This window comes from Pseudochaenichthys georgianus, chromosome 7, assembly GCF_902827115.2.
Source record: "Pseudochaenichthys georgianus chromosome 7, fPseGeo1.2, whole genome shotgun sequence".
In the NCBI taxonomy this organism is placed as follows: domain Eukaryota; kingdom Metazoa; phylum Chordata; class Actinopteri; order Perciformes; family Channichthyidae; genus Pseudochaenichthys; species Pseudochaenichthys georgianus.
In genome coordinates, this window is record NC_047509.1 from 24,814,552 (window position 1) to 24,839,802 (window position 25,251).

At 41.9% G+C, this 25,251-nt stretch overlaps 1 protein-coding gene across 1 annotated transcript in view; it reads right to left on the bottom strand.

The window, feature by feature from the left end:
- Positions 1–23,301, bottom strand: part of rimkla (ribosomal modification protein rimK-like family member A) — a 32,430-nt gene extending 9,129 nt beyond the window's left edge. Inside the window, exons 1-2 of the mRNA XM_034087456.2 lie at positions 22,541–23,301; positions 664–894 (exon numbers count right to left, since the gene is read on the bottom strand). Of these exons, the coding sequence (XP_033943347.1) occupies positions 664–894; positions 22,541–22,703 (394 nt within the window). The 5' untranslated portion in view covers positions 22,704–23,301. The remainder of the gene's footprint in view (positions 1–663; positions 895–22,540) is intronic.
- Between the last annotated feature and the right edge of the window lie 1,950 nt (positions 23,302–25,251).

Sequence of the window (25,251 nt, forward strand, 5' to 3'; positions counted from 1 at the left end):
ATCAACCAATATCCTCTGCTTAATGCAGAGTAAGTAATCAGTCACTGGCTTTGACCAATAAGGTCTTTTCTATGGATAGCTTGGTGTATTCAAGCAGTTTCTATATTAAACATTAGTATTTTGAACGTTCTCATGTCACAGAAACCACCAAGAGTGAGTGTTGTGTTTGGATGTTGTTATCATACTGTCAGTGTTTTTGTTCCGGTGCTCTGCACAGATCTGAGGACCGACCACCTGCTCTTATCCTCGGCTCTCTGGAGCTTTGTGTGTCTCGGTTACCGCTGTTGGGTGGAGAACAGCGCACCAATAGGCAGACAAAGACTGTTGTGGCGCTTTTAAATTAGTCATTGCAGGTTTTTGTATTGTCAATGCATGTAATTTAGGTGAGTGTGAGAACTGAAATGTATACACACGCAGAAAACTAATAACAAAACGTTTTTTCATTGAAAAATGTGTTTTGTTGATATATGGAAACAAAAATGATGCCGCTCAAGATACTTTCCAATACCAGCTGTAAACTGATTTACTTAGAGATGACCACTCGTGTTTGGATCAACAAAGACGCATGTCAATGCCAGGTCTGAACAGAAACTTGGTTACAACAGCACAGTGCTACCACAACACACCAACACTGTGAAAAAAAGATGACAACTATTGATTTACCGTAAGAGAAGGTGTCAGGAAGAGGCACTCCGTGGCCGGCTAGCTCCTGAAAGGTCCAGAACTTGTTGACACAGTTAAGTATAGCCTGGGGACGGTTGATCAGCCGACAGCCCATCTTCTCCAGGTGGCGCAGCACGGTGATGTCACTATCTGACTGCACCCAGGGCGTGGGCACCCGCACCACCACCACCTGTGGATAAGATGTCACTAGTTCCTGCTCCACTCGCAGACCTAGAGGCAGGAGGGGTAGAAGAAAGATTACTATAGTGAAACAAAAGTTAGCCACAAAAAAAGCTACAAATAACAAAACAACTTTAGATCCTGATAAATATAGTGAGTTCTTCAGAGTAGTTTCCTCTGAGGATATGAATAGCACTTAGATTACAAGTTTACATGCTGAATGACAAAGATCAAGAAGATGGATTTTTTGTTGAAAAGAATAAGCAAAACACCTTAAAACACTGACAAGAAGTAGGGCTGCTCAATTAATCGTATTTTAATCGCAATTACGATTTTGGCTTGCAACGATTATGAAAAAAACATAATCGAAATAAAACGATTATTTTTTGTATTGGTTTTTCAGTTGAATTATACTTAAAGTTCAGGGTAATCAACTGTTAAACACATACTGTTCACATTTTTTTTTCAATAAATGGATGTTTTCAAAGTAAATGGATAATCGTTTTTAATAATCGTGATATCAATTATTGACCCAAATAATCGAGATTATGATTTTTGCCATAATCGAGCAGCCCTAACAAGAAGTACAAACCAACCAGTATCTTTTAAAACGTTTTTCTCTGACCAACCAAAACAACTTTTTAGAGCAATACAATTCCGAGCCACTAATAAAGAAAACTTTCTCCCATCAATACTGTTTCTTGCACTCAAGGACCCACAGCCACGTTAAAAAGCAACATGTCATAGTTTATAGCTTCCATTATATCCTTAAGGTCATGTTTACAGGAACTGGAAACATTGTGAAATGGGTTGCTGGGATTTAGAAAACACCAACTCCTGCTGGAAAAGTTAACTCATCTCCTTATAGAGACTATTTGTGGAATATGCTCCGATCCTCCTCCCACAGAACACACAGATCTGACTGAGAGTTGGCAGAGTTATAGTGACTAGAAAGAGGCATCCAGTTCCAAGGATGATGGTGTTAAATTATGACTTACAAAACATTGCCAGCTGATACAATTATTTGCATGCTGCAGGCAAAGTCGACGGACAGCACTGCCAGCTCCACTACCTTTTTGGCCAATGTTCTTTGACTGAAAAAGAGATATCCTTGTTTCTGTACTGACACACTGTTGACTGTTTGTCTAAATGTAGGGCAGTGGGTTAGAGAAAGATGCTTTGAACCCCAAGGGTCTTGATGTTAATCACACAGCAAAACACATCAGGGTGGTAACCTGATATTTTATGGTAATCTTGTTTTGTCACAATGCAACATCATTGTCTTTTGGTGACTATTATCTAAACATAATGGTGTTTTGTTTCATTGAATGTTAAAATGACATTGGTTTTCAATGTCTCAGCCTGTGGCCACTTTATTATGCAAATGTGAGCAAAGTGAATACAACAGGCTAACAGAGCACATCTGAATAGGTCACTGATCAGCCATTTCAATTCAGCACAGCATGTACAAGCCATTGAAAACAGGGGAGACTTGAAAAAGAAGCCTGTATGGTAGAATGGCAGTATAAAAGTGGCATACACTAACTCTACTACAAGGCTAAATATCAGCTACATTTCAACATGTACTAGCATTGCCCAGTCTGTATCAACAGCCATCTTAATCTGCAGATTAGAACAAGATTCAAGCTGAATATTGGCTTGATAACTGCCAAACACAGATGGCAAACTCACCAGCCATTGCCATAGCTATAGATTGGCAGCATTTCCCTTGTGAATGGTGTTACTCTTTCCACCATGGATGAGAAAAGGAAACGGAGACAGACTGTGAGATTTTTTAGCAGGCAACGCGACCCATCAGCTCGACATCGGGAAGAACAGATTGGGTGACAACGAAACCTGTGTGCACGTATTTTAAAGTGTATTGTACAGGGGGACGGGAGGAGACGCATTGTCACTTGCACAGCACTTCACCTCTTCTGTGACCTGATTTTCAGCCATTTTAGAATCTGCAAGCTAACAATAGTGACAGCACCTCTGGCTGAGATCATCACAGGTCACCAGAAGCTCGGCGGTTGATTAGTAATAAGAACAGACAGCTAGATGTGTCTGCAGTTTACACTTTGGGTGTGGCCAACGTTCGCTTTTTAGCTCTTTCTGTGCAGAGACAGGTAGAGGAGGGAACAAAAGAGAGGCAGGATAGGTCAGGGATGTCTTCCAGACTCACCACAGAGGAAGGAAGGGAAGGGAGGGGCAAATGGGCGAATGAAAAAATAAGTATGGAGCCATGAAAAGACTGCCAACCCTCCCTTTTTACTCCTCCTCTTCCTTCTCACAATCTCAGTACAGAAGCAGGAGAATTGGCGGTCTCTGCAGCCACACTGCTCTGATTGTGCAGTCACTGAAAGCACTGCGAATGGTATTACAGTGGGAAGTGCCAGGGGATGTGGTCTCATGCTTTTTGACAGACAGTATTCACTGTTCATGGTGCTCGTCTCCATCTCCAGGGGAACCAAACAGAGAGCAATGAGGCAGCCAGATGAATCAGTCCTATTCATTTGAGCAAGTGTTCGTGTGCACTGTACGTCATGTGACCAGTGCGAAAACATTCAGACCCCCTCCTGACCATTTTGCTCTATAACAAAAGCAACATGGGCTTTTTAGTGTCTACACTTGGTGTGGTTGTGACCCGTTTGTAGTTACAATGTGTTCTTGACTTCTACAACAGACAATAATAATGTTCAATGGACTGTATATGTGCATCCCATTTTAAATATGCCAGACAAAGCAAACAAGCACGAGCATTCTATGCATACCGTTGCAACGTCACAAAGCAGGCAATGCCGACAAACGCTGTGCCAATGTTTGATTGGTGCCCTGAATGCAGTCTGTGTCTGGGGATACTGTCTAAATTAGCCTGATGGGGCAGCAGGTTCACCCATGGTTTTTCTGGTTTGATAGGGTTTTGCGAATAATGCCTTTAATGGTCAATTTGCACTAACCTCATCAGGCAAAAACATGTACTGCATTCCTACTGTGAGCCCAAGCTAAAAGATAATTTGATAATCAAACACAGAGGCCCTGTTATCCTGGACATCATCTGTTAGTTAGCCTGTGTACTGTTTAGCCGATAGTTAGCATACTTTAATTTAGCATTCACAGTACCTCAACTATCATTAGACAAAAAAACTAAAATATTTTATTCTTCTGGTTTGGCCATATGATGGAAACACAATTATGTACTGATAAAAGCTGCATGTTTTTGAAGGTACCAGCTTTCTTTGATATCACACTTTACAGCATCATGCACTTCAATTCGGAGCACATGCATAATTGCCTGAATCAATATTACAAGTCACTGGACTCTAACATATTTGTAATGTATATCGTAAAATATTAATCTATAAGCATACAATAGAGTCAATTGCTACCAACGCTTAATACAAATAATGTTTGCTATGTACAGGGTTCATACAGTTTTTCACCAATGATTTTCAATGACTTTTACCTAATTTTCCATGGCCAAAAACATTACTCTTTCACAGCGGTACCACTGAAAATGGTTTATTTTAACATGGAACAGGAAAATAAGGTATGCATATGAAACATGTTGTGCCTATCTAAAACAAATCAAATAGTAGGCTTACTAGCTTCTACTACACGCTAAAGCAACTAAAATCTCTCACCAGCAAAATACCTCATCAGTTAAATGCCATTTTACGTTTCATTACTATACGATACAGTATTTATTATCATTATAGTATTACTATTTTGGCGATTAGATAAAATATAAATTATATTTGATGCAACTTTAGTTACATTTCCATTACTTTTCCAAAACTTTGGGAAAAATATTGTTTTCCATAACTTTTCCAGGGCCTGGAATTAGCATTTTGAATTTCCATGACTTTTCCAGGTTTTTAATGACCGTAAAAACCCTGTATGTGGAATGGAGTAAGTGCTTGGGTGAGTCCGTACACTCTCGCCAAGCCTTACATAATGGCTATTTTTGTATTTTTGCCATAATCATGCATAGGAAATATTTTGAATCCCCTAGCCACAGCAACTGGTTTGAAAAAAAAACATTCAACAAGGCCATTTTAACTGATGTGTTTTCCAAATGATGCTTGACTGCCAGAGTGACCAGTATACATAGGAAATATTTTTGGCATGATGCCTGCTGTCAGATAGTGGGGTGCCATTTAGGCCATTTGCATGCAGAAGATCCTGATTCTTCAAATATTAACTGTGTGTTTGTGATAACTTTCAGCTTATTTTCACCACATTTTTCAACATCATTTCGGATCAGAAAGTGTGAAGTTCGACATTTTTAAGAGTCCATATGTAGACACTGCTATCTTTGGCTACTGCAACTATGCAAATGACAAAGTCTGATTGGTATGATGATATATAAAAAGTAAGGCTTGACATTCACAGATTCACAACAGTTATTAGTGATGGATTATTTTAGTAGGTTTGTGACCGATTTATGGATTAGATTTGTGTTGTGCAAGGTTCTTTACTTTCCACATGCTCTCTTGTTTAGTCATAAATCAACATCTCTGTGACATGCCAGAATAATATAAAAACAAGCACAGTAGTTGCTTGTGTGTACTAGCCTTCTTACAGTGCAGACGCTTTTCTGCTTGCTCTTGCCTCTGCTTACTTTTTTATGCTGTTTTTCTTTTCTGAAAACTTTGAGCAGCGGCTCCTGGACATTAACCTATCACTGGGACAGTTGTTCTTCGTAAATAGACGGAGGGTTTCAGCCATATTTCAATATTTTTACGACGACCTCAGTCTTACAGTAGCATGGCCTAGCAACAACTAAAGCCTGGTAGGCTACTGCATGCTATTTAGCTTAAGCTAGTTAGCAGCAAAATGCCTCCGTTCTCTACAGATGACTTCCACAAACTTCTACAGAAGATGGCCGTGTTGGAAATGAAAATGCAACGGTTGGAAGTTAATGTGGAAGTGAATGGACTAGGTTGGAATGACACCACTTTACCAGTGTTGCAAAAGAATGGACAAAGGCATGCTAACTCAAAGCTAGTTAGCAGCTACAAGGATTCCAAGGAACAGGAGGGCTGTGTACCGGGTAATAAATCTACAAGTGGTAGTCCTCCCTCGAACTCTCTGGGTGCAAAGCCGAAGAGTAAATCATTTCCATGGGATTTGGGAGGACGAACAACAGGCAGAGCCCAGCGCTCTGAAATCTGTGATGCGACCGGCTGGCCTGCATTGTTATCACCCAGGAAGAGCGCCTCTTCAACCCCTGTTCATACTAGGAAACAGCCGTGTACAGCTGCTAAAGGGAGAATTACAAACAATCCTCCTAAACCACCGAGTGTGCCAATCCAGAACAGATACGCTCCGCTGACACAGAACCGGAGATCTCTTTCTGATGACCTGGATAACCTGTCCTCTTCACACAGCAGGGTAAGGACCAATAGCTACTCCAAAAGTAAAAGGCTAGAGGGAAAGCTAACGACTGGGCCTGAAACTCTGTTTCCCAAGGATATGGTCTCTGACTTGGCTGAGAAGATCCTGCATATTGGGGCTGAACATCCGACTGTGAAGAATGTGGTACTGCACATTGGAACAAATGATGTTGTGAAACAACAGTCAGAAGTGCTGAAAAAAGACTTTAAATGTCTGTTGGAAACTGTCAGCTCTCTAAATACAGAGGTGTTCATCAGTGGCCCTCTACCGCCAGTCAAAAGAGGAGTGGAGAGATTCAGCAGATTGTTTGCACTGAACACCTGGCTTTCAACTGTCTGTATTGACCATTCTGTCCATTTTATTGACAACTTTAACTTTTTCTGGGACCGCAGACATCTTTTTAAGGCAAATGGAGTTTGTCTGAACAAGTCAGGAGTGAAATTGTTTATCTCTAACGTATTCAACTGCCTACGTCATCAATCTGTTCCCTCTGCCAAGGACTAGTGTTGCACGGTGTACCGATACTTGAAAGGTACCGCGATACCCTACCGTTAAAAACGGTACGATTCCTCCGTTTCATTAGTATCGGTACTTTAAGAATGAAACGGCCGTTTTATTAAGAGCCGTGTGTGTTCAGCGCTCTGCTTCCACTCCCTGCACTGCAGCCGTGCCTGCAGTCCCGCTCCTCTCAAGCACGTTCTAAGTCCCTCCCCTCTCTCGTGCACGCGGCCACGCGCTAGCTGCCAGAGCATGTGAGAAAACGAGAAGCATGGCTGCAAGTGGGAGTGCAACTGCCGCTGCGCCTCGGCTTGTTGACAAAAAAGACGCCAGAAGTCTGTGAACGGGCCGTTCAGGTGTTCAGAGCAGAGCTCCCTGTCGGAGCGGCAGAGCGTGATGTGCACTGAAAAGCACTGAAAAGTCGCAATATTATCGTTGAGCAAACTTAACTAGCAAACTAGCATAACTAACGGCTAACGTTAGCTTTAGCCTTCGTTTTCTATTAGTTTTTTTCATAGGCTATAAACGGAGGTGGTATAAGTATATATCTTGTACTTGAGTAAAAGTAGAAGTACCCAGGTCTTGTACTTGAGTTAAAGTAGAAGTACCAGAATGTAGGAACAATCCTGCAATCAAAATGTTCCTCAAATAAAAGTACCAAAGTATTATCATCAAAATATAGTTAAAGTAGCGACAGTAAAAGTAGAAGTACTCAGGTCTTGTACTAGAAGCACCAGAGTGTAGGAATACTCTGTTACAGTAAAAGTACTGCATTCAAAATGTTCCTCAAGTAAAAGTATTAAAGTAGCGACAGTAAAAGTAGTCATTGTGCAGATTGGTCCATTTCAGAATAATATATAGGATATGTTTTATAATGATTGATCATGAAAGTGTTCTCAAAGCTGGTAAAGGTGCAGCTAGTTTGAATGACTTTGTATACTGCAGCTGGTGAATTTACTCCAGGTGGAACTAAAGTCTGATTTAACACTTGGTTATATTTCACATCATTCCTCCACATCCGTGAAGTAACTAAAGGGATTAATACATGTAGTGGAGTAAAAGTACACCATGTACCTCTGAACTATAGTGGATTAGAAGTACAAAGTAGCAAAAGAAACATTGAAATACTTAAATAAAGTACAAGTATCTCAAAATTGTACCCAAGTAGTACTTGAGTTTATGAACTTAGTTACTTTACACCAGTGGCTATAAAGATAGAAAGACTAAGCCTTGCACAGAGGCATGAAAATACATTTTCAAAATGCTCAACAGTGCTGCCAAAATGTTAAACTCACTGCTACACAATTAAAATAAATGCTTTTATATATATTTATATTAGATGTGACTCTTTGGCGTTTCTGTTCTTAGTAACACTGCTGCTTTAGTTGTTCTGACTGCTAAAATCATCTGTTATTCCTAATTTTAAAGCCGATATTCCGTGGGGCTCGGATCCTTGTCACCTTTTTCATACCTGATGAGTTTGCATCCCTGATTATATTTAAGACTGTTTCCCTTTTTTTAAGAAAAGTATCGAAAAAGAATCGGAATCGCAATTCTTGACTTGGTATCGGTATCGAAACCAAAGTCTTGGTATCGTGACAACACTACCAAGGACAAGTGGCAAGAGGAATCAAAACAAGAGAAAGACACAACACATCGCTCAGAAAACCTTGAAAATCTATCACTGCACCCGCCTGAGGAATGTCTTGATTATGGGAGACAAATGGAGGAGTCTCCACCGCCCTTCACCCCCCCTATCACCTCTGAGGATACTCTTCCTTCACCCCACAGCTCTCTCTACTCTCCGTTCACCCTTTCACCCTCGCCCACCCTCCTGGAGATCGCTGAACACACGAAGGAGATACAGAGGGTTGGCACCGATTCCTTCCTGGAGTTCAAAGACCAAACTAAGGCGATACGCAGGGTTGGCAGCATGTCCTTTACCCCCGCTCCTCAACGACACCCACCAAAATCACTGCAGAGATGCGCACCATCTCCCCCGTCTCCATCACCGTGCCTACGTCAACCACCTCCCCTCCCTTTAAGAAAGCATCTGCAGTCTCCGAAGCCTGATAAGGATGTGTGTGTACAAAACGCAACAAACTCTTACTGATATGTGCTGGGTCCAGGCTCAAGGGCGTATGGCACTGCCTGCCAGTAGCTTTGCCGATATCTGTGTTGATAGGTAATAGATTAAGAGCGGTGAATCAGCTTAGAAACAAAGTGCTCAAACGTTTATGTGAGTTTATCTAATTTAGCAGTGATTCCATGTCAGCCACAGCTTGTCACAAAAAAATCTTACTGATAGTGTATCTAACAAACTTAAACTAGCTTTATTAAATGTCAGGTCTTTGGCAGGAAAAACATTTTTTATCACTGATTTTATCACTGAGTACAGTCTTGATTTTATGTTTTTAACGGAAACTTGGATTGAACAAAATAACAGTGCAGCTGTTCTTATTGAATCAACCCCTCCCAACTTTAGTTTTATGAGTCAGGAAATAATGCATAAGAAAGGGGGTGGAGTTGCTATTTCGTTCAATGATTCCATTCAATGCAGGAAGACATCTTATGGGAACTTTGCTTCTTTTGAATATGTGGCCCTTCAGCTGAAATGCTCCTCTCGAGCTCTGTTCCTAAATATCTATAGACCACCCAAATACTGTGCAAGCTTTTTTGATGACTTTACTGAACTGCTGTCTATAGTGTGTATTGACTTTGACCGTCTAGTCATTGTTGGTGATTTTAACATCCATGTTGACAACCTCCAGGACAGAGGGGCTAAAGAACTGTTTTGTGTTCTTGATAGCTATGGACTGACTCAGCATGTGACGGAGCCCACGCACAATAAGAGGCACACTCTGGACTTAATTATCTCAAAGGGTCTGAATATCTCTACGGTTGTGGTGACTGATGTTGCACTGTCTGACCATTCCTGTGTTTTCTTTGAGAGCTCTATTTCTGTTCACAACATTTTTCAAAAAGAGGTAACCACAAAGCGATATTTAACTGAAAATACTAGGGAAATGTTTACTCAGAATTTTTCTTCCACACTTGCCCTTGCTAACAACAGCTAGTAGATCATTTTAATTCAAAAATTAAAAATGTTATAGATGCCATTGCTCCAACTAAGGTAAAGGAAGTGACTGGGAAGAAAATATCTCCATGGAGAAAGGCCATGACCGTGAGAGCAGAAAAAAGAGAGTGTCGAAAAGCTGAACGAAGGTGGCGAAAAACAAATCTCCAGGTTCACTTTGAAATCTATAAAGACAGACTTGGCCTTTATAATTTGGAATTGACAGTCTTTCTTCTCTGACATCATTACCAAAAACAAAAACAATGCACGTGCCTTGCTTGCTACCGTCGACAGACTAACTAACCCCCCAGTGTCAGTAGCCTCTGAATTTCTATCCACCAGGGCATGCAATGATTTTGCCTCCTTCTTCACTGACAAAATTCAGAAAATCAGACAAGCAGTCAGTGCCTCTGCATCAGGTACAGCAAATGTGTTGTCCCTATGTCCACCTAATATCAATTCAAACACCATGACACAATTCCATCAGATTAATGATAAAAACCTAGAGGAAATTATTCAACTTCTGAAATCCTCCTCCTGCTGCCTTGATATTATTCCAACAGGATTTTTCAAAGATGTTTTTCGTTTCATTTCATTTCATTTCAAACCTTTATTTATACAGATAAAATCCCATTGAGATCATTGATCTCTTTTCTTTGCATGGCCTCAGATCTACTTCATATAGTAAACAAATCTTTTCACTCAGGTTTTTTTCCACAGGCCCTGAAAACTGCAGTCATTAAACCGCTCTTAAAAAAGAATAATCTAGATGCTTCAGTAATGAACAATTACAGGCCCATATCAAACCTGCCATTTCTAGGTAAAATCATTGAAAAAGTTATTTTTCAACATTTAAATAGTTGTTTCGATGTGTTCCAGTCAGGCTTTCGTCCAAACCACAGCACTGAGACTGCTCTTGTAAAGGTCTTCAATGACATCCACTTAAACACAGACAGTGGCAGAACTTCAGTGTTAGTATTATTAGATCTCAGTGCTGCGTTTGACACTGTTGACCACAACATATTACTAGACCGACTGGAAAACTGGGTGGGACTTTCGGAAACAGTTCTAAATTGGTTTGAATCCTACCTAAAGGATAGAAAAAACTTTGTTTCTATAGGTAAATAATACACATCTGAGTTGACAAATATGACATGTGGGGTACCTGAGGCTCCATCTTGGGGCCTCTTCTCTTTAACATCTACATGCTACCACTGGCTCAGATAATGAAAAACAACAAAATAAGTTACCATAGCTAATGCGGATGACACACAAATTTACACAACAATTTCACCAGGAGACTATGCTCCAATTCAAACACTGAGTAAGTGCATTGAACAAATCAATGACTGGATGTGTCAGAACTTTCTCCAATTAAACAAAGATAAAACTGAGGTAATGGTTTTTGGAGCCAAGACAGAACGTATAAAAGTTAGCGCTGAGCTTCAGTCTGCAATGTTCAAAACAACAGATAAAGCCAGAAATCTAGGTGTAGTCATGGACTCTGACCTGAGTTTCAACAGTCACATTAAAACAGTTACTAAATCAGGCTACTATCACCTAAAGAATCTAGGATTAAAAGACTAATGTCACAGCAGGATTTGGAAAAACTTGTCCATGCTTTTATCTTCAGTAGACTCGACTACTGTAATGGTGTCTTTACAGGTCTCACTAAAAAATATATTAGAAAGCTGCAGCTGATTCAGAACGCTGCTGCTCGAGTCCTCACTAACACTAAGGCTGCGGCCACACGAGGACGAAAACGGCTAAACGCATAGGATTAACGCAAAGGCAATCGCAAACAAGCTTCCGTCCACACGCAATAGTTATCCGGATAGTGTCTGTCCACACGAGACCGCTCCGTTTAGCTCCAACCGCTGGAGAAGCTGCAGTACATATGCAGGAGCCTGTACGTGGCGCTGTAACTTCCTCCACAAAAGCAGCGAAGAACCATGGTTGCCCTTCTGTTTATTCTCCGCGGTGGGGCCCGAGGGAACCGGGCAGAGTTTTTCGCCAGTCAACGTGTATTAAAGTTTAAATCTTCCGGACAAAATTATAAAAGTGCCGGTCAAAGGTCTTCTTTGTTATTTATTGAGCTTTAAAACAAATGAATAACGACTCTATATAATATAATAATAAAATAAACGGAGCCTCTCTTTTTCCTCCCTCTCTTCGGACAGCGCCAGTGTCTGTCTCATGCAGCAGCTGATCCAGTAATGAGTGACCCGGCCGACAGTAAAAATAAACATATTTATAACTAGTTTAGGTAGTTTGAGAGGTCATTAAAATAGCTAAGGGTGATGATCTGACTTGAAGTGTGTGTTTTGCTGCAGCGGGAGGAGCTGCAGGTGAGCAGAGCTGCGTGTCTCCGTCCTGTCAGATTAGACTTCACTCGCGTTTAGGTCCATATCGAGAGAAAGATAAATAATCTGAATTCAGTGTGCAGTTTACTTTGACGCGGGGGTGAGCAGCAGAGGTGGGGAGAGGCGTGGCTATTGCCATCATTATCAGAAAATGATCGTATAGGGCGTACACACGGAGCCGTTGGACCCCCCAGAGCGTTGCGTATGCCGTTCTATCCACCTTGGGACCCGTTATCGTTTCCTCAGTCGTTTAGTGCCGTATTCGGTCGTCCTCGTGTGGCCGAACGGTCTATATGACACTAAACAGTAACGCAAACGACCGTTTTCGTCCTCGTGTGGCCGCAGCCTAAGAAAGTGGATCACATCACTCCTGTTCTGAAGTCTTTACACTGGCTTCCTGTGTGTCAAAGAATAGATTTCAAAATACTGCAGCTGGTTTATAAAGCTTTGAATGGTTTAGGCCCAAAATAAATTTCTGACCTACTGCTAAATTATGAACCATCCAGATCTCTCAGGTCTTCAGGGACTGATCAGCTTTCTGTCCCCAGAGTCAGAACTAAACATGGAAAAGCAGCGTTCAGTTATTATGCTCCATATATCTGGAACAAACTCCCAGAAAACTGCAGATCTGCTGCAACTCTGACTACTTTTAAATCCAGACTAAAGACTTTTCTTTTTGCCGCTGCTTTTAATTGAACTATTTACATCTTAAACTGCACTGTAACTTTTATCTTTTAATGTTTATTTTATTATCTTTTCTTTTTAATGACTGATTTTAAATGCCATTTTCTTAATGTCTTTCGTTTTTTGTAAAGCACTTTGAATTGCCTTGTGTTGAAAGGTGCTATATAAATAAACTTGCCTTGCCTTGCCTTGCCTTGCCTTGCAGTTACAACACAAATGTTGTTGATGAGCAGCTGCTCTGGCTGGTTTTCAGATCAGTGGGTGCATGCCGACAAGAGTCTGGAGCAGCAGCTTGGGACGTTAACTGGACTCTGGCACAAGAACGATTTTAATGCAAATCTAACTTCACTACAGCTAATGAAGACAGTCAATATGTTCAGGGTTTATCAATCAGTCTTGTCCTCACTTGAATTATGAGCTCCCTTCATATATCATTTCTTTCTTCCTATATATAGAGAAGAAATCAAGTACTGTGAGAACCAAATGAGACACCCCTGGCTATATGACGAAGCACCCAAGCCACAGGCCCTTTAATCCTCTGGATTATCGAAATAGTATTTTCAGGAAGAACAATAACATTAAAACGAAAAAAAGTCCAGTGTTTGCCGTCACTAGAATGTGAGCTCCCTTTATATATTCTTCTTTCTATCTAGAGGAAAAAACAGGCACTGTGAGCCTCTTCGGTGATACCAATAAAATGCAAATATTTGTGGTCTGCACGTCAGAACCTGCAAATGAGATGAGCAAGCTCTTTTCCTCTGGGGGTGTGACATGAGCAAAGGGCATGCCCAATTATTATCTCTTATTATAATAACAATGTATTTGTAAGGTAAACATTTTGTATAATATAGCTTTGAATTTAAAGTGGGTTTCAGGTTATTACTATGATAAAGGCCTATCAAATCTTCCTAATTTATGGCATGAACTCAGTTTTTTAACCACCTGTAAAATAACGCACAACAGCTTGTGAATGTAAATCAGGTAAACAGCCATACTGCTGATCATCATAAAGTTCATTTCTCATCAAAGGGGATCTGTGCTACATAAATAAGTAGACAAGTATTGGCATTAGAGCTACAGTTTCTCAACTGCATGTAAAATTGCTGATACACACTCACATGTCTGGAGGTAAATTAAGATTCTGAGTCTTCCTTAGTGCTCCACCTTCTAATTTACTGACACAGGAGCGTTGCATTTATCATCTTCTGGGTATAAGTGTGCCCACTGGCATGTGCAGGGATCACAAAGCATTGCGACAGGCGTTCATATTCAGTCTCTGTTTAAACACCCCTCAGTGCAAATCATGGGATGTGAAATGCCACTAGCTAGCTGAATGCTGGGTTTGGCTGTCTTATGTGAGGGGCCATCATTGGTCATTAAAACATAACTGTGTGTGTGTGTGTGTGTGTGTGTGTGTGTGTGTGTGTGTGTGTGTGTGTGTGTGTGTGTGTGTGTGTGTGTGTGTGTGTGTGTGTGTGTGTGTGTGTGTGTGTGTGTGTGTGTGTGTGTGTGTGTGTGTGTGTGTGTGTGTGTGTGTGCGCGCACACTCATCTCTCCCCCATAGGGACTAGGGGTGCAACAACTAATCGACTTAATCGATTAAAATCGATTACCAAATTAGTTGGCAACTAATTCAGTCGTCGATTCGTTGGTGACGTCATCACGTGTTCTACACCCCGTTAAGCTCCAACGTTATCGCTGTTTTTTATTGGTACAGGAGACATTTAAAACATGTCATATGTATTATTGCTACATAAACATTATATCGCAGTCTTAGTGTCGCCAACTCCGTTTCTAATATGCAATATGACTACAAAATACGTCTATAATGTATTTTCGATCTTCCCAATTCAGACGAGAGATCTCTCCCCCGCCTGCTTGCGAGGGGGCGGGGCAGTTTACACACACACGCAGCTGCTACATGCAGCAACACACACACACGGAGGAGATGGCGGAGAGAACGCGCTCCGAGGTGTGGTTAAACTTTAGCCGTCTCGATGTGGACAATACTCGTTACCAAAAGTGCAATAACAGTTTATCATGTAAGGGCGGTAACACGAGCAGTTTGTCTAAACATTTAGCAAAAGTGCTCCAGATCCAGACGGAGAAATGCACCGGGTTCCACTGTCTTTCTAACAGCTCTGTAGCCCCGTCCACGAGTAACGTTTCCACATCAGGTGTTATGTATGCTAGCAGCAACACACAGAGTTAACTCAGTTATAAAAACATTTTAATGATTAGAGGTAACTGAGTTATTTATTTTGTTAAAGTTTCAGCTATTCTGTTTACAGTTCTGTCATCAGATTATTTAATATGATTTGTTAAAACATTGTTGTTTCTTTTGATGTGAAATATTATGTATTTAATTAAAATAAAAAGCGATGTTAGTTTTGTTCACAATTTGTTTAGTTAGTTTACCTTATTTCTTGTCAAAAGAACCGTTAATACTATCGTTAAAAGGACCGGATCGATAAGCAGTATCGATATAAGTAGTAGTACAGTTAAAACCTTAACGATCCGAATAATCGATTAATCGTTTCATTAATCGATAGATTAATCGATTATCAAATTAGTCGTTAGTTGCAGCCCTAATAGGGACACATTGAACCCATTAACTTCAGTGTGAAACCTGGACCTCAACCTGATTTGAGAATGCAGAGCCATTTGAAATAGCAAGCAGTAAGGGTGTTAGCCTATCAGTTTTAGGATTGCATTCTGACCTACCCTATCCTAAAGCAAATACTCATGCAACGCCTCAGCTTTAGTTGGTTGAGGTTGTCTAAAGGCATCTTTGAACCAGTTATGGTAGTAGGGCTGTGCAATTTAATCGATCCTGCGATATATATCGATATTTAGTTTTCCGAGAAAGTATCGATATTTCAGCCGCGGGTATCGATACATTAAGTCTGATAACTGTGTTCATTATTCTCGCGTCCAGGAGAGAAGCTTTAAAAAGGAGACTAATTGAGTCTCTGAGAATGTTCAAATGTATACTTTAAATAATAAAAAGTGCGGTAATGTTACAAGCAGAAGATGGTTCAGTCAGAAAAACAGCTGTGTTCTGGCTCTCGTGAGCGAAGAGAGCGAGCTCCACCTTTCCAGCTGTTAAATATCCTCTGCTGACTCCTCCCTGTGGGCCGGTTGGCGCTGCTGGGGATCGGCCCTCCACGTCACCAATGTTCGTTGTTGCGCATTACAGAGGATACAGACATTGTACATTAAATATATAACTAGACACGCCTTTTCTCCTCCTTATCTCTTTCATGACTTTTCATTTAATACATTTTAAACGCTGTAATCAATACTCCAAAAATACCTCACGGCTGGTATCATTTCCGGATGTTGTCTCATGCTACCCACGTCTGTAAACAAACGTATTCAAATAAACTGTACCTTCATTTAATATTCAGCAATAATAATATCTCGACGTCTATAGTTGTAGTGTTGAAATCAGTAGGTTTCGGTGTGCAACACTCCGTGTCATATCGCTACTAAATTCACCTCTATAGTAAATGGTATATTAGCCACATGCTAAATGCTAACCGGAGATTAAGGATTTTCAGAATAAAAGTTTAACAACTGGTTGTGCACAAGAACTTCTGGTTTTTCAGTATAAAACAGCATTTAAACTGACGGTATGTTTAGGGAACTTTATGCCATCAAAACATTGATTTTAATTTCTAACAAGTCCCATTCAAATCCCCCGTGTTCCGCCACCTGCTGCACCTTTTAATTCTCCATTGTCCATTGTGATACTGCACTTTATGTACTTACGTTTCAAAGGCTTGTAAGCTACAGTTTGCACTGTTTCAATAAATGAAAGTAATTTTCTCACCACATCTTTTGATTTATTTTGTCCAGCATTTGCAAGCTGTAGACTCTCTGTCAGAGCCATATATTGTATAATTGATGCTTTCAGTTTTCAGTTGAATTAATTCAATCGAAGTCAATGGAACACTCACAAGATATCATCAAAATCACACTGTCCCTTTAAAATCTTTCAGAAAATGATATGTGTATCGAATTATATCGAATCGTATCGAATCGTATCGTTGGCTGAATATCGTGATATATATCGTATTGTGAGCTGAATATCGTGTATCGTATCGTGAGATTAGTGTATCGCTACAGCCCTATGGTAGCATATCATTCTTAAGCTTGAAGTGCCCTGTATTGATACATATTTCTTGAGTCAAATGCATAGTTTTATTCAAATATAAATGCACTAAAGACAAAGAACCGTGTTGGTAAATAACTATTACCACTTAAAGAGTTGGTGATTTACCTTAAGTGCTTTTTCCAATCACAATCACTTATGTTTCTAGTGTAGAAACGTTGTAGAAACACTAATCTTATACTGTATGTATGTGAATCCACATTGAGATGTAAAAGCCTGGAAGAATATGCATTTAACAAAGGTTGCCATCTTTATCTAGATCAAGACGTTGCAGTTAGTTGGTCAATTCCTGTTTAGATGTTGCCCTCCAACTCTAATACAATACAATACATCTGTATTGTAGATGTAGAGTGGGTAATACAAAAAGCTGAATGTAATGCTAGATGTTCAGGGCAAGTATGCACATGAGCCCAGCCAGTCTGCAGTCTATGGCTCCCTGTGATGCAGGCCTACAGCGTGTCTAATCTGCCTACTGGCTGGTAATCTGTGGTGTCAAGCCAAGGCTCAGAAGATGCATGCAGACTAGGGTCCAGCATGGATTACAGACCCTGCTAACTGCCCTTCTAGACTTGCATGCTAAGCTAAAGATCTAGACAGCCCGCTTCCTATCTGTCTGTGTTGGCTAATATTGTCTAATTTCAGTATATTTCCTAGAAAATGTTTAGCATTTTTGATTACAGAGTAGCTTCGTCTTAAAATAAGATTATCTAGCCATGGTAGCAACAACTGCATTGAATTATCATTTGGTAGATATGTTGTATGAATGACACAAATAGCACCTCTAGGATTTGTTTATGTTCATAAATAGTCCTTTGGCCTTACTAGTGTATGTGACAGACAAGCAGTTTGTTAAAACTAGGGATGCACGATATTGTTTTTTTTACCGAAAACTTCCTGCTTCTCAAGACCGATACCGATAACCGATAATAATATAATATATATATATTAGGGCTGTCAAGTTAACGCGTTGGAGGTTGATGCCTCGGTGAACGTGAGTTGTTTGGCTTTCTTGTCCGCAGCAGCAGAAAGTATTTTCGAATCTTTGAATGAATCAAAGTGGGTCGTCACCGTGGATGTTCTCTTATGCTCCAACACACAGTTGCACGGGGTGCAGAATAGTTTCCCCCCACTTTCATGCAAGACATCGGGGTACTGCTTTGCCCGGTCTTTAGCAGAAATGTTCGTCGGTAAATGAGATGGATTCGATTTTTTCATCGTGTGAGCTCCACACGTTCACTCTACGGTGTTGTTTACCTTCTGTGATGACGTCGCGCATCATCATCACTTCACGTCAAAATGAGTTAACTTTTTTTTTCAACTTTGTGTGGAAAAATGCGGGGATTATGCGGCCTTTTGATAAATATGCGGCTTTTTAAAAATATGCGCCATTTTGCTGATTATGCGGAAAATTCTGCGATCGCAGAATCGCGTTTTTCTGGAGGGTCTAGCTGTTTAAATGAAAACAGAGGAGCGACATTTCGCCACAACTGCGCCGAGCACTTGACTTTATGCAGGAAGCCAGACAGTGGGACATTGTAGGAGCTGTCAGCGCACACATGATTGCAGCGTCCAGGCAGCTCCCGTCCGAGCATAATATGCCTTGAGTTGCACATAGCTCCAACGATCCATCACACACACACACACACACACACACACACACACACACACACACACACACACACACACACACACACACACACACACACACACACACACACACACACACACACACACACACACACACACACACACACACACACACACACACACACACACACACACACACACACACACACACACACACACACACACACACACACACACACACACACACACACACACACACACACACACACACACACACACACACACACACACACACAACACACACACACACACACACACACACACACACACACACACACACACACACACACACACACACACACACACACACACCATTTGTATTGTATTATTGAATGAGAGAGGTTCCAGGTTTAATTGAGGCGAATATTTGTAATGTTCAGAGGTTGTTGTGTTTAATATTCATGAGGATATTTGTCATTGTTCAAATGATAATAAACATTAGCATAAAGCATATTTGTCCACTCATATGTTGATAAGAGTATTAAAAACTTGAAAAATATTCCTCTAAGGTACATTTAGAACAGATAAAAAATGTGCGATTAATTTGCGATTAACTATGGACAATCATGCGATTAATCGCGATTAAATATTTTAATCGACTGACAGCCCTAATATATTAAATGTACCTGTAGTTTTTGCACACCTGGTGGTAAAAAAAAGACTAGTAGTGAGCAAATGACATGAGCATTACTACTATGAACAAAACAAAGCCAAGAACAGTTTTGACCCATATTTATTTTCCCAAACTTCTTGCCTTTTTCAAAAGCCTCGCCGATAGGTAAAAGCCCCGGTGCCTTTGCAGCTGGCTTTGGATTCGACGCTAGTTTAGCAGCGCAGACGTCTTCGTACGCTTTTAACACACCATCGTAGCGATGCCGATGTTTCAGGTGACTAATCAGGTTGGAAGTATTATAGCTCGTTGCCTTTTTCCCTCCTCGTGGAACTTCTGCATTGCATTTGTAAATACAAATAGCAAGCGGACTATCTAACTCTGAAACTTTGAAATAGTCCCATACTACCGACGACATGTTTGTTTACTGTCCTGGCTTCACGGCCGCACACCATTTACGTCACAGCCAGGCATGAGTTAGGGAGCGCTGGATTTGTGAAGAACTCCCCTCTTCCTAAACCACTAATACCACAGTACTGGCAAAACGGGAGGAGCCGAGTGAAAAACAAGCGCCCCTCATCCCAATCCACCCACACCGCAGCATTTTTTTCTTTTTTTTTACCCAAAAAATATATTGTATATTATCGGGGCTATTAATACTTTTATCGGGTTTATCGGGATGACGTCATAATTCCTAATATCGGACCGATAATTATCGTGCACCACTAGTTAAAACACCTTAAATACTCCATTGTTGGCATTTCAGTTAAACCCATGTTGAGTTCAAAGCTCTGCCATGACTGGTCTGTACAGCTGACCTGATGTAACAGTCTGTGAAGGACGTGCTGCTCAATCTCACCCCTATCCATCCCCCATTGAAAATCAGGACAGCAGAAAGCCTGCACATCTTCCGGCGCAGACTGAAAACTCATCTCTTTCGACTCCACTTCGAGCAATAGAATTACTAACAAATAACTGCTAACAGAACACTTATATACTAAGGCCCCGGCCACACGAGGACGAAAACGGCTAAACGCATAGGATTAACGTAATCGCAAAAAAGCTTCCATCCACACGCAATATTCACCAGATAGTGTCTGTCCACACGAGACCGCTCCGTTTAGCTCCAACCGCTGGAGAAGCTGCAGTACATATGCAGGAGCCTGTACGTGGCACTGTAACTTCCTCCACAAAAGCAGCGAAGAAGCATGGTTGTCATGGTTGCCCTTCTGTTTATTCTCCGCGGTGGGGGCTGAGGGAACCGGGCAGAGTTTTTCGCCAGTCAACGTGTATTAAAGTTTAAATCTTCCGGACAAAATTATAAAAGTGCCGGTCAAAGGTCTTCTTTGTTATTTATTGAAACAAATGAATAACGAATCTATATATTATATAAAATACATGGAGCCTCTCTTTTCCCTCCCTCTCTTCGGACAGCGTCAGTGTCTGTTTCATGCAGCAGTTGATCCAGTAATGAGTGACCCGGCCGACAGTAAAAATAAACATATTTATAACTAGTTTCGGTAGTTTGAGAGGTGTCTCCGTCCAGTCAGATTAGACTTCACTCGCGTTTATGTCCATATCGAGAGAAAGATAAATAATCTGAATTCAGTGTGCCGTTTACTTTGACACCGGGGTGAGCAGCAGAGGTGGGGAGAGGCGGGGCTATTGCCTCATCATTATCAGAAAATGATCGTATAGGACGTACACACGGAGCCGTTGGACCCCCCAGAGCGTTGCATATGCCGTTCTATCCACCTTGGGACCTGTTATCTTTCCGCAGTCGTTTAGTGCCGTTATTCGGTCGTCCTCGTGTGGCCGAACGGTCTATATAACACTAAACAGTAACGCAAACGACCGTTTTCATCCTCGTGTGGCCGGGGCCTAATAAAGGACTGGCTTATCTAAAGCCAGTTGAGTAGCACGTGAAATGTTTGGCTCTATGAAACCTGATGTACTTATATGATTCTGTTTTCTTCAAGGTTGTGTCTTCCTGGTCGAATGTACTGTAAGTCGCTTTGGATAAAAGCGTCAGCTAAATGCAATGTAATGTAACATACTCTCCCAACTATTCAGCCTCTGCCAGGGGCAGCCTACACCGTTTATGTGTTAATTGCGACCTGCACGCCTCTCATCTGGTGACACCGGCCCCACTTCACACCGCCCTGATACATTCAATGTGTGTCTGTTTGTTGAGAGTTCTTACTGTTACCACCATATTATCAAGCCCCCCTGAGTCCATACTGGGAAACATTGTCATCTCATAATAAGCAGAACACACATTATGTCTTCTGGACATAGCAATGCCAAAATGACAACACGATGTTAGTAGCATAGATAAAGTAAAACAAAAACAGAAAATATGAAAGAGTGAGCTGAAGTTAATTTGTCTTTATACACAAGTGTGCTTTCTGTGGATCTGTCATAGTATTCCTACTAGGCCTTATACTCTAGCATTCATACAGTGTTTTGTTGTATTCAGTCCTGTGTTGTTGATTGTTAGTCTACATCTCGTTGCTACAAATAACAATACAAATCAGATCAAAACAAGTAAGTAATCAATAAATAGCAATAAACAGGTACAGATTATGGCTCTACAGATGCAATATGTGCTTACTTGTTTCATTTGTTTATTCTGAATACGTTTTAGGGGGGCTTTTGTTTCATATAAGAATACATTCTAAAATAGCCTCTTTGGTGCTGGTTACATCTGGTGTAGTATTATTCATAACCTTTAATCAATGAAGAGAACATTAAAGTAATCACCAGACTGGTCTACTGGCGGCCTTTTCTCTAACGTTATGTGAAACATGTGTGGCTTATTCGGCCTGGCGCCAGGTTACCACATGAAAACCCCACTTTAACACGTCAAATACTCATCGTATTGTTTCAGCTACTATGCTTCTGTAATATGAATATCCCCAGTGCGTTGATGCTTAAGTAAATAATCGACGGCATTGTTGGGATTGTACCGTATTCAGCGAAATGAAATCAAGCATCATCGCTCCCCTCTGGAGGCAGTCTAGCTGGAAAGTGGGTTAGGCGGTCACGTCTGTGGTTACCATCCGCTTCCTTGCTAGCAGGCAGACCGGGCTAGCCCTCTCCCCGCCTCACAGCAGCGAGCTACCCAAACAATACCCGCATGCCACTGACTTTGTGTACATCTGAATTAATTACACTGCACCACTTATGTGCACATTTTACGACAACACATCCAGTGCTTTGAGTAAGTGTGAGATACTTGCCTAATTGTCCATCGCTGATCGTTAGCACGATTTGATCCATGAGCAGCGAGCGGAATTCAACATCCTCGTCGGAGCAGCGCTCCTTCAGCGCCCGGAGGATCTGGACCTGCGGGTACTCCTGGCTGATCCGCCGGTCGGTCACGAACCAAATCCGAGAGCACATTTTGGATGGGTGGATTCAAAAAAGTTAAAAAATCCGGAGGATAACACACAGTTATAGCAGGTGTGTGGCGGCAGAGAGTGACTCGGGGGTCTGGCGGCAGAGCTGCTCACACAATGGAGAGGCTAGCAGCACGAGCAGGTTGCTATGTGGCTAAAAACAGGACCCCGGCTCAACCGTCGCGCGGACCGATGAATAACAGTCGTTATCACCTTTGTTTCCCCTCATCTGCAGGCGTTAGGTTTTCCCGGGGTGCAGTTAGTGGGCTCCAGACCGCGAAAAAATCGACACGAGCGAACCGAGAAAAACGGTATGTTCACCCGCTGAAACGTGTCTCTAACCGATATCCAGCTCGCGGCACGATCTGCCCGCCGGGGCGAACAAAGCACAGGCTGTGCCGCTGTGTGTCGTCCCTCCCCGACTCAGTGCCACCAGTGAAGGTTTCCCGCGATCGCAGCGGCAGTATGGCGTCGCAAACCGCTCGGTCTTGTGTTTATCACAATAAGCTAACCCTCAGCGTCACCCCCTTCTCCTCCGTTGGCTGCTGTCCACGAGTTTTTGGTGCTGAAAAGTGCACGAGCTTCGTTTACAACTCCATTTCTCCGCGTGCCCGTGCACAATAAACGGGGCTTGCCCCAAAATAAAAGTTTTGGAGGGGCATCAACCAATCACAACTGGGGAACTCACTCGTCGTCCAAACAGCACGCGGGAGATGTGGGTGGGTCGTGCACATCCTGACCAATGAGAGCGTTTCTGCACGGAGCGTGAAGAGGGCGCGGACTGCTGCGCGAATCAGTGCGTGCGTGGACTCTGCAGTGAGCACGAGACCGCGCACATCCCGAACCAGTTCAGACCAGATGGTGCGAGGAGGTTTGGCGAAAACCGACAGCGCTGTCTCCATGCCGAAGTGGCAGGAAATTAAACAAGGTCATCACAAACTAAAGACACTATCCTTCTTCCTTTTTTCTTTCTTCTGCTCTGCACTGATGTCTGAGAGGCGTTTATTCTACCAATGACTTGTATTTCCGCAGAGGCTACGGGTTTAGCACTGCCATCCAGGGAACACTGTGTCTGCGGAGGAGATGGAAAACACTCCCATGATATTGGTGCGAAATGTTTGCGAGTGACCCACTTTCTCTCTCTGTCCCTGCGCCAGCATTGTGGGTGGGGGTTAACCATGGATGTGGAGGGTTATCTCATTCCAATCTAAACACACATATTACACCTATTTTCCGATTCCCGAAACATTTCGCTCTTTAAACTCTGGAGTCACGTTTTTAAGTTTGTTGCTGTGTTAAAGTACTCCAGTGATAGTTTGATGTGTTTAGCCTACAGAGTGTTGTGTGCCCAGTTTGCAAACAGAAACTTCAAATTAATTCTTAAAGGTCTGCTTCAAGACCAACCTCTCCTCTTATTGTCATGTTGAACTCTTTAACATTTTGCATTTTGTTTCCAGATTAACAGATGCTACCATTTAGCAGCCTACAAGCAAAATACATGACTCTGGCATGACTGTTAAAGTTGAGATGAAGTGTGAAAAGTGGGGCGGTGGTGGCGAAGTCGATTGGGACTTGGCTTGGCAACTGGAAGGTCACCAGTTCAAGTCCCGGCAAGACCAAGTGCTACCGAGGTGTCCCTGAGCAAGGCACCGTTCCCCACACTGCTCCCCGGGCGCCGTTCAAAATGGCAGCACACTGCTCCTAACACTAGGATGGGTCAAATGCAGAGAAACAATTTCCCCACAGGGATTAATAAAGTATATCAAATAAAATAAAATGAACAGACTAATTTCCACCACTCATGGACCACACCCACCTTTTCTTTTGAAAAACTGGGTGACATACTGTCGCCCTTTAGTCCCTCTCTCTTGTCTTTCTCTCCTTTCTTTTCTTTTTTGAAAGCCTGACTTTGTGAGTCTTTGAGACATCGTACGCACGTAAGTACTAGCATCCATGATCCTTCCTCACATGCTCTCACTAGGCTTGTTTGAGACAAGTGAGACCTGCACAGACCTGCGCAATTTCGATCAACGTCTTGCTAGTGCGTTGCATGATGGTTAGTCATTTTGTCCGACTTGCTCTGGAGGCTCGCCTACATGAGACGTTGAAATCTCGCGGAAAAAAGACGCCCGCAGCCTTGAGAGCGAGGCGTGGCGAGGCTGTGCGCAGTTCCTCTCCACGGGCTGCGGAAGCGAAATGCTTGATGGGAAACGACATATTATATATGCGCATTAATATTACCGACCGTTATTAACTATAATAACAATAATTCTTTCATGCTAAATGAAGCTCTGTTGGATATCACTAGATCCTGTTACAGCATAATAGAAGTACATAACGATTGATGTACATTAGCATAATTACTAGCTAGCTGCTAACTGCATAATAACAAGCCATTACCATGCTGTCATGAACGCACGGTGCTGTTACGTGTACGCAAATTGACGTGCTTGATGTGAACGAGCATCTTGGTTAAAGTTGCGCATGCGCTATGAGCGCATATACGGGTACTTCTCAGGCATGCCAGGTAATCTGTGATTTTTCACTCTCTC